This window comes from Eleginops maclovinus, chromosome 8 (genome assembly GCF_036324505.1).
Source record: "Eleginops maclovinus isolate JMC-PN-2008 ecotype Puerto Natales chromosome 8, JC_Emac_rtc_rv5, whole genome shotgun sequence".
NCBI classification, from domain to species: Eukaryota; Metazoa; Chordata; class Actinopteri; order Perciformes; family Eleginopidae; genus Eleginops; species Eleginops maclovinus.
Window position 1 is genome coordinate 11,172,881 of NC_086356.1, and position 11,285 is coordinate 11,184,165.

General features: G+C 39.2%; 1 protein-coding gene across 1 annotated transcript; it reads right to left on the reverse strand.

Annotated features, from left to right (window-relative positions):
- Nucleotides 1-310: 310 nt before the first annotated feature.
- lhx3 (LIM homeobox 3) lies at nt 311-10,544 on the reverse strand. Its single transcript, XM_063889819.1, has 6 exons — nt 10,077-10,544; nt 5,161-5,332; nt 4,847-5,049; nt 3,085-3,236; nt 1,858-2,029; nt 311-1,524 (listed from the first exon to the last, which is right to left on the reverse strand). The coding sequence occupies exons 1-6, from the start codon at nt 10,144-10,146 to the stop codon at nt 1,091-1,093; spliced, it is 1,203 nt and encodes a 400-aa protein (XP_063745889.1). The 5' UTR covers nt 10,147-10,544; the 3' UTR covers nt 311-1,090.
- Between the last annotated feature and the right edge of the window lie 741 nt (nt 10,545-11,285).

The window sequence follows — 11,285 nt, forward strand, 5'->3', positions numbered from 1 at the left end:
GTTAGCCAGATACTCAATTTGCAGACACAGGCAGAACTGTGGGCTTGCTCTTGTTTCAGAGCTATAGATAAATACATGCAAGATATAAGACAGGGATGGATCTATCCGTGGTCTCATGTTTCCTGGCTTGGACAACACATTTTAAATTAGTGGGAAATTAATACAAGTTGCTTAACCACTGTCAACAGTTTGTTTTCTCACTAGTCATTTAGTTCCCAAATGATTCACAATGTTGTTATTCAACCAAAAAGGATAGAACTCCATTGTTAATTTAGGTGACAAATTTATTAAAGTCCTGCCATTTAACCAGGAATCATCATCATCATCGTCATCATTACCAGAGGGAATAAATAAGACATAAAACATTTTCCACATAAACAAACATATACAGGTGCCCCAGGTGCTACAGCGAGTTCTTCCTTGGGGTTGTTTTCGGTAGAACAAAACAAACGAGATACATCTGAGAACACACAAATGCATAGAAGTAATTGGACCCCTAGGTTCCATTTAAGACAACATCTATATTTTGCCTAGATACCTGTTTAAGAATGTACAAAGTCCTCATATCTGGGTTCTTATTTATGTCCAGGAAGGGATGTGTATAAAAATAAAGTCTCCGCAATGATAAACCATTATATATTTATATATAGACATTTGGCAACAACCAGACATTTAAAGACTCTGAACGGTAAACTGAATTCTGCCCCTAAACACAGTGTAGAAAACAAAGAGAAGAGAATAAAGAGAGCGAATTGGTGAAAATCCATATGATAGAATGAGTCTCATTGATGAAAAGCTTATTGTGGTATCTGAAAACTGAACATTTAGACAGGTTTCTTGCTTTACATACGATTTTACTACTGAAGGACAATTGTTAAGCCAAGTGCTTTTAAGAAAGGACATTTCCCTCCTCCCTTTCATGGATCCAAGATTTAAATTGACCTGTTCATCAGATATTTTGGAAATCCAAAGACAGCAGTCTAGTCCTTTGCACAATTACTGCCCTGATTTCCCAATTCCTTAAATCCGACAGAAGACACAGAAAACTAAAAAAATAAGAAATACAGTCCAATTTTTCAATGTTGACCAATCAAAACTGCCCGTGGTCCACTTCATCTAACCACGAGGCAGGACTGGCTGGAAAGTCTGGGTATCCTCCACTGCTGCCGGTTGAGAGGTCTGAGCTTGGGCCGTTGGCGGCCCCCATGGAGACCCTCACACCGGGGTTGATCCCAGGCCCGCTGCCCTGGGTCATGATGGAAAGGCCGGAGTCAGGGTAGACTAAGCTGGAGATGAGAGGCTGGTGTCTTGGAAGCCCCTGAAGCGACCCCGGCGACTGAGGAAGGCCGTACGGGCTGTTTGAGCGGATGTCGTGGAACTGGTCTTGAGAGGGGAGGACACCGTGCTCCAGGGGGAAGGAGCTGTGGTTGTTGCCACCTTGACGTCCCCCCATGGACGGTGAAGACTCGCTCAGGCTGCTGTAGATGCCGTTAGTGAGGCCCAGCTCTGACATGGGTGGTTCATCTGTAAAAATCATTGCAAGAGTGGGTTTACTAAAACTGTAATAATCCACACTGAAAACAATTGATTTCTGGGACAGTTATCCTATACCATTTATTTTCCTTAACAATTGTGCTTAGCTAGCCAGATAGTATTGTCACATCCTCAATACCGCGATTATTGATTAAAATAATCTACAAAACGAGGGAAAAAAGGCCAAATAACAAAACAACTGAATAGTACAGACACAATAAAATAATTTGTTGGTACACCATTGTGAATAGCAGGAAATTGTGCCCATTTTGCAAATGTGTTAGCAGTCAGCTTGTTAAAATGTATCAAAAATCATGGTTGTACCTGTAAAGGACACCTCAGCATCACTGTCCATGCCCTCCTCCTGAATGCTGTCCTTGTCAGATTTGGAGCTTCCCCGTGACCTCTTCATGTTGCGGAAGTACTGCCCCCACCTCTGCCGACCGGCGTCTTTCTTCAGCCTTTTCTCTTTAGCTCGCCTGTTCTGAAACCAAACCTGGAGGGAAAAAGACAATACATCTGGTTTGTTAATGGATTTAGTGACTTAATAAGATCGTATTTTGTTGCCTCAAGTTCTTCCTTTTGAAAATAACACATTTGTGACACTTTAAACTCACACAAACAAAAGGCTTTCTAGCACAAATAGAAAGCATAATCTTCTTCAGGACAATAAAAGTCAACATTGTTTTAGTCCTTGTGCCTCACAAGTCAAAGTCATCTATGTGTGAAGTCCTCTGCTCTTCCACTGATGCAGATATTATGCTTTAAAACATAAAAGAGTCAGTTTTCAAGGACTATCTGGACATGGCTTTGCACCCCAAACAGTGACACTGAGGAGTAATCCTCATCAGATTTATCACGCATTTAATTAACTAAGAAACAGCTACAAGTTCTCCTCACCCCGAGGTGCAGACAGGTTAACGTGCCACTAGTTTAAATTATTCAGAGTTTCCTCTATTCCCTTTTACTGAATAAAGTACTACACTGTACTATAAACTTAAGCTTTTGAAAACACAAGCATTACATGGTCAAGCAATTCAACTGCCTCACAAATGGATAGGATTTCTGATACAAAATTAACATTTCTTATCATTTTATCTTATGCACAAAATGTATTAATATCCGTCACTGGCACAAAAAGCAGTTTTACATTCTCCTTAATGATATTCCGCCCTAAGTGAACCCTCTTCACCCCTTCCCTTTCACTGAATAATGAGGAGCATTTTAGTGGCTTCCGTCTCTACTTTTGTCCTTGCAAATAAAACAATATATATGACCACCACCTAGCAACCGGCGTGAGGCTCCTCAGCAGCAGACAATATGCGAGGGGCCCTCTTAGCATTGTTAACGAGCTTGCACTTAAACTGGGCTGACTTTCATGTAGACTTCATTTTACTCCATCTAGCCGTAAATTCCCCCCTAACACACACACTTACACACAAACACTCTTATTCGTACAGTAGACTTGTGCCAGTTTGGCCACAATTGTCCCTTGATAATGAAGTCAGGACACTAATGGAACAGCCCTTAATGGATAATAATACACTTTACCTGCACAACCCGCATATCTAGGCCAGTCTCTGACGATAGCTGCTCCCGGACGTGGCGGGCAGGTTTGGGAGAGTTATTGTAAGCGTTCTTCAGTGTTTCCAGCTGTTTAGCAGTGATGGTTGTTCGTGGCCTTTTTGCAGTTGAGTCGGCTTCTGAAAAGAGAATGAAGAACACACAATGTAAGACAATGATGGACTGTGTCTCTCCAAGTTTCCAGGCCGCGATTTTCAAGAAATATGGTTTAGTCTTGAAATCAGTAAACAAGAAAAAGACAAATGAGAGAATGAGCATTAAATGATAAATTCCATCTAATACTTTCAATAAATGCTTCCCCAACAACATTCCCATAAAAACGATTGCCTGGGATAGAATCTTGATATGTATTTTGGATCATTAACATGACGTCACAGTTTTAAAGAAATACACATTCACAGTGACCAATAGCATAAAATGTTCCGTATCATATAAACTTTATAATTTGTCATAAAAAAGCATAAATTCTGCCCTGCCTATAAACTAACACTCTGGCATCCTGTGCATAATTGCATCATGTCTGCACATCTGTTGGCCAGCACAGCAAAATACAAAACCATCATCCAAATGGATGCTGCCCAAGTAATTGCACCCTTTCATTAGTAAAATAAACGTGTGTGTTTTTAGTGAAAACTTGCGTTAACTCGCTGCGTAAATCAACACTTGGTGCTGGGCAGTAAATTCAAACAAACAGATGGGGAGATAAAAACTCTGCCCTATCAGGAGCACAGCCGGCTGGGAAGTGACTGTGGCTTTGGTTGTTTGTTCAGGATATTAAAGAAAAATATTTTGCATTTAGCAATACCATTGGAGGAAAATCGGATTTTTTCGTAAGTATTTCCACAATTTAACAAATGAAATAAACTATCTCTGGTAGATGCATAAAGAATTGATCATAGTTTGGTTATATACGCTTCACATATTTGTTATTGAGGTTCAAATTACTATATTAATATACTATAGGTATGTTATCTTGTTGGTAACCATATGTTTTTATTTTCTTAATGGAACTTTTTGTAATTTGACTTTTCACAACTTGTATGCAATGTTGTTTTAAGGAATATTCTTTTTGAACAATTATCACACAAAGTATTAATATGAGTAATTGAAAATTCACGACAATTCCCCTCTATGTTTGGATTGAGTTCCTACATGAATAAAAGCATACAGGGTGAATTTACTGCAACTGTGGATTTAAAGATAATACCAATTAATATATACATTTTTAATTTAGCTAAATTGAACGTTTCATTTAAAAGCATTAAGATATTTATAATAGCTAAACAAAAATAGCACCATTAACGTAAAGTATATTCATTATTAAACGTAACACATTGTTTCTTAAGTTTTAGACTCTCATAGGCTATAGGCCTACATACTGTAAACACGTACTTCTGCCTCTCTGCCTCTACTCCGGAAGGCAAACACAATACTGTAATAAGAGTTATTGAAAGCTGATTCCTTGCAGCGCAGAGTGCAAGTGGAAGCCTCCGGGACTCCACTTTACGCAGTTTGCTATCGATTGGGTTGCAGGCAACGACGCAATCAGCGCACGTGGGTCAGACTTTATGGGTGACCTAATTGTCACGTCTGATTCACAACTCAAAGCAGGTACTTAAAAAACAAGTCCGCAGAGTAACGCATCATATAACATGCAGGGTTTTGTCTGAAAATGACGCAATTTTCAGGCCAGTAACATAAATGTTGAGATGTTCATTTTGTTCCTCACCTCTCTGTTTGGCGGTCTCGTAGTCAGCTTTGCACACGAGCCTGCTGTCCTCCATCAGATAGTACTCGTCACCTGTGGCCAGTTGCCTTTTGCACACGATGCAGGCGAAGCAGTGCAGGTGGTACACAAAGTCCTGCGCTCTCCTCACCACCTGGGTGGGCGGTATGCCCTGCTGACAGGCTGCGCACTTGGTCCCGAATCTCCTTTTGGAAATTAGACGTTTTCCATCAATACATAATAACTTTCAATCAATTAAATCTAAATAGTAATATATATATATTTTCTTGTTTAAATAGTTTTAGACATCTACTCACTTGAAGAAATCCTCTTTGCAGTAGACGCTCTCGCCCCTGCTGAAGCACTTCTCCGACAGTTGCGCCTGGCAGTCGCTGCATTTCAGGCACTTGCTGTGCCAGTGGCGATCGAGCACTTTGAGGATAAAGCGGTCCACGATGTGTTGATTGCAGCCTGCACATACTGGGATTTCTGCAGGAGACATGATGGGATCGGTTTTGTGATTTTAATTTAAACTATATATTAACTTTCATGAGGAAACATTTTACTGAGTGACATCTGATCCTGCTGATTGTCTTTAATATGTGCACGTGTACTTAAAGTAATTGTCTGTTAATGTACACACGATTAATTATGTAAGACGCTCAAAAAGGTGACGTCAGCATTTATTGCAGAAATTAAGATGAATATATATCGAGACAATGAATTACTTTCTAATCTCTTTTTAAAGTTTGAAATAATTGTTTGTTTCGTCGTGTTAATTCACCATTTTTTAACTCATACTATAAATGTTCAATTTTAAATAGAAAATGGAATTATATGAAATCATATTTAATAAATAACCCATATCCAAAACTAATCGACCTAATCAATCAAAAACAACTGAGAACCAGATCATAATCATAATTGTATGCACACACACAAACACAGTCAAACGCAAACCATAGAAAAAAGATAGCCCTTTTGCTCTTTTGAGAGTCAGTTTATTCATAACTCACACAACAAAACAAAATTGTTTCATTTTAAAACTGTTACACTGTTGAACATTCTATAAAACTATGCTGGATAAATATGGTTATCAGAGAAAATTGTAGCGAATAACAGACAACAAAACTTCTTGAGATTTAAATCGAAATGTGCTGATTCTGCCAACATATTTTACTAGAATATAATATATTCATATAAATCCAACAGTGAAGACCAACGTTAGCAAGATTCTATTAAAAAACTGCCTTTGACATCCATATATGAGGTCTAAGTTTAAGGATCATCTTGGGTATTAATAACTCGTGAATCGAGTGGTGATCGGCTGCTTTTTATTTTGTCACGTGTAATCATCTTTAACAAGCAGCAGGTTATTTTTGCGAGGTCAATTTCAGACCCACAAGCCTTCAATATGTACAAAAGAAATCCCCATTTGTGAAATTGTAAGACAATAGCGAGGGATTAAGACAACACGCTTTATGAAACCTGACAAGACAAAAAGGTAAAAAAACGTTATTAGTGACGTTATTAGTCCTCCTTATTGCTAATTAAAAAATGCTCAACCACTTTATATTCTGCCTGTGCAAGGAGTCTCGTTCCTATTGTTCTGTTGTCAACAATTCATGACACATTAATGAACCATTTATTTTGGCATCACCAGCGAAACACTGTACAAGTGTGGTGGTGGGAGCCCCATCAAGAACAGGTGTATACAGGCCATCATTTATTCAGTGCGCGCTGTAAAACTAGAAAGCTGCGGCCTAAGGGTACAAACCAATAAGGTGTCTAAGCAAATTGCTTGCCTTATGGGGCACACTTGAAAAATTAAATGCTTGGAAATCCAAACGGGAATTTCGTGCGTAAATGTATATTATGTAACATAAAGTGCTCAGAATGGACCTGTGTAATAATGGACACATTGTGGTTTATAGTTAATATTAAACATACCACCAAAGCGCCAGAAAAACATGCATATACAGAAACATTTTAGCAAGAACACGCATTCTTTAGTAAAACCGTCTGAATAGTCATCACAAAGCTTTAGACTCAACAACGCGTAAAAACCTTTCCCGAATTAAAACAGTACGTGAACCACGAGTGAGTAACATTCCAAAAAAGAGCACTAATTATAAAATATGATACTTTTAAATTTGAACGCTCATTCAGATAAATCAAAGGTCAAATAAAAGCCTGATGCGTAAAAGATCTGGAGCATCACCAGCTGTAAAAAACTGTTTCGCCCGACAGGACAATATCCTGACATTAAAGCCACTGCACATATGTAGCATCCATTATCCATAGTTATGACAGTACACACTAATTTACCATCGGGGAAATATTATCAACAAACTGCATCTACAGCCACACTCAAAGGCCCAAATACGCTTAAGTCCAACATGTGTTAGGCTATCACATGCTACATATATGAAGTATAAACTATGCAAAAACGAATGAAATGTTTAAATGTTGGCTTCCGGTTACCTTTCAGTAGCTCCTCACTGTGCGACAGCAGAGCAAGGAGAATCTCCGTGTTTTTTGGTGTCTCTTTTAGAGAGTTGCGTTCACCATGTCCATCCATAGCTCATGCTTATATTAAATCAAATATATCTTGTTTAGTTTCTATCCACACGCATATGCAGGAGTCAAGTGTTGATAAATGTGTGTAGAATGAGCCCAAATGCGAACACGAGCGCGCAGTGGAGTTTGCTTTTATGCTCCACTGAGTTGAAGCCTGTGCTGGATTACACTGCGCCGTTTCCTGGGCGACAGGCAGATAGATTAACATCACCTACCGAGTACCCTAAAGAGGAGTAAACATGCAAGAGATGAGAGGAATAACCAAAAGAGTTTCACCGTTGTGGTTTAAATATATACTATTATAACTTGCCAAAATTATGAAAACAAATATATAGAAACATGTCTGTTATTTGTATTTTGTTACCAAACAGAAACTGAGATATAGTAACATCCACTTTGAAAGTCAGAGCTCTCTTTATGCATTTTCATTATTAGATTGGACGATATGATTGTCTTTTCTCGATATATAGCCTAATATTATAAATAACAAAGGTAAAAAAACAAACAGGGGTAATTCTATGGAAGGTACGTTTTAAAGATGCATACACATGCCACTTTTGAAAAAAGCTATATGGTAATATTCTGTAAATGATAATGATTACACATATATTTTTTACCGAGTAAATGCGTTATATTCCCTTAACTGTTTTCAATGAGAAGCCCAACAAGGCATGCGTTTAAACGGAACATTATTACATACAATGTTAATGATCCCCGCGTGGACTTGATGCAAATGAACACTTGAAAACAACAAAACGAACTCGATACGTACACAGCCTCAAAAAAATCCAGGGAACTAGACACTGTTATGTTGTTGATTCATAGTGTGTCGAGAGGATTCGCCTTGGCTTTCTATTTTAATTCAGATTCCAGTTCTGCCATGCGCAAAGGAAAGATTGGGCCCTGATGGGGGAGTGGTCTTTTAAAAACCTTTGCCTGAATCACTAATTCACGTTTTTTTCCCCTGCAAAATATGAACAAACATTTTTTTGTCAAATAATCGCTCTATTTTACAATTACAGTTAGTTATATCATTTCAGACTTGGAAGAACATGACAAATCCATGGTTGTATTTGTCTATATTATTATTACTACACAACAGTGCAATAACAGTTTACAATTTGTATACTTTATAATAAAGCAATGGGTAACAATTGTTTATTCTGATCAGATGTAACAATGTCATTTCAAATATGGTATACGTGCACGTGCACACGCGCGCGCGCACACGTGCTCAAAGACAAGTGTTTATTTAGGGGAGAGATTGGCTGTTCAATAACATGTTGATAGGGCCAACACCCCAATGAATTTTATTGACACTGATCTTTGGCACAAAAGAGAGCCTTGGGAAATCACTGGTAGTGCCACAGCAGCCGGGCCGCTGATGAATCCAAAATCAATGTCCTATTTGCCTGCATTTTAGAAGTATATGAAAGACGTTTTGGAGAAAGGTGCGGGGTTCATGGGTGCCCCTCTTACTTTCAGCTTTGTAATATTTTTATGTCACATTGATCGCTGACTTTTGAGGGGGTGAGCACGGCAGTAATGCGACAACAAAGCGATAAAATGATCATCAAAGAAATGGTCAGTCAGTTATAGAAAGACACAAGAATAAAAACGTAAATTCCCGTTTATCGTTTATTTCTTGTCTCAATTTGTATCTTATTTTTGGCTAGATAAATTAGATCACCTGATTGAAAAATATGTTTGAGTTTTATTCTCCATAATTTAACACACCAATATTTTATATCAAATGAAAATGTAGTTTTGTGATGCCTTAGATAATGAAATAATAAATGCAGCCTTAACAGAAGACAGAATCGTTCGAGAAACAAGCCTAACTAACAGAGCATGATTTTCCATCTTTGAGTGCCGCTAAATAATTCTACAAGCCTCTAATAATTATAATAATTTTCCCCCATGAAGCTTAGAATCCGACCAGTTTCACTTCATCACCTGCACTTCCAACCTCAGGTGTCCCACCTGTCAGGGCAGGAATGTGACACCTGTTGAGCATTTCGGGGCGGTGGACTACGGGTGGGAGCTGCTCCGCGCCTGCTGGCAGATAGAGCCGGGGGGGGTCCGGTGGTCTCCATATCTGCTCCCTGCACCATGCACCTTGCCTGCGCTCCCGTTACAACCGCAAGCGGTGGCGTGAAATGACAGCACGCGCATAACATCTGTTCGTGTGATTCTCCAACAATGAAGGCTCATTACAGATTCATAACGTCTTCCACACGCAGCGCAAAAGAAAGCGCCTCTAAATGGTCTGTATACATCAACACGAACTGTTTTCTGCAACACTTTGTTTTTTTAAATCACTTTTTTAATGTCTACAATAACAATATCTGGAATACAGAAATTATCAAATGTTCATTGCAACAAAAAACACTAGTCCCTGTCCAAACTAGGATAAGATAAAAAACAGTTAACAAGGTCTATTTCACGCTTGTCAGAGTTCACTGAGCAAAACAAGGGCAGCCTTCAGAGAGCCTGCTGTGCTGATCTGCTGTATTATCCTCCATTTTCACGCCAATTGTAACTGATTAACTGACCACAGGACATCAATTAATATTAAACTCTGCCTGGATCTTTCCCTAAACCCACATTTTAATGCATACCGACAGTGTTACAAATTAAAATGGTTTCTTACCTTGTCCTGAACTGTACCGGGAGAAATTTCCGGTGCTTTGACAGCTTGACCCCGGGTGTTCAAGCAACATTTTCAAGATGTTCCAATGTCCCAACAGGAAAAAAAAAGAAGAAGCAGCGCCGAAACGCCTGTGATCAAAAACAAAAGCAAACTACTGCGACGATGGACTCAAACCCGAACTTTCCTGGAGATGTATCCTCTGGAGTTGAGATCTGGTCGAAGAAAGCTCGATTTCTAAAAAAATGTTAAAAAGAAAACCAGTCGATCTTTCACCGTTCGTCAGCCACCGAGGACGTAAACTGTGAATATTCATCAAGTTGCTCTTTGATTCCGTGTTGATGAGCTCGAGTTGAGGTGGAGACGAGGGGCGTGTGGCAGTGGAAAAGTGTATGACCATCAGCAGCTGACCTGACTGTGAGCCCAGCTGCCTGTGACTTTACTGAAATACTCAAGTACCCGGCGGGCAGCGCTGCCTCTGTCCAGGGTGCTGAAGGGGGAGTTTCTCTGCAGGCTAGAGGCGTGTGTGCTCCTGTATCCCCCGTGGCTATCTTTAAGAACTCGCACACGCGCACACACAGACACAAACACCGCCCCCCCCTCTATTCTCCTTATCTATGTTTTGGTGCACGTGTCTGTCTTTCACGGGGCACAATGGGGCAATTGGGCCGTGTTTGGGACATTGTTGCGTTTGTATCGCTTCTGTTTTTCTTTTGTTTGTTTAAAAATAGAACGAACATCATAGCTGTTGTAGGGTAGCATAAACACCGTGATATTAGCTGCACATCTTAACTGTTGGAAATAGTTTACAATGATGACACTACTAAACTAAAGTAGCTTTTAAAAAAAAATAAACCTAGTTTGTTTGAGAAAAAGAAATATTAATATTGTTAGTGTTAGGGGTAAAAGGAAAAACAAGTTCAATTATTATAATTCATCGATGTTAATTTGAACACTTTTCTTTTGTTCTTTCTTAAAAACAAAGCAATTAATGCATTCCTACAATATTTAAATTCATGCGCTTGTGCAGAGCATTTTGGCTCAGTGCCATGCTACATGCCTTTGACACTGTGCCAATTACCACCACAGTGCACAAAATTACTCTGACGGTCCTACAGCTTTGATTCAATTTTACTCGCCCAGCACACCAGCCCACAAATGCCGTAAGCCAATTAGATCTTTGCTGTTCATTAGTCCACTCAGGGCAATTAG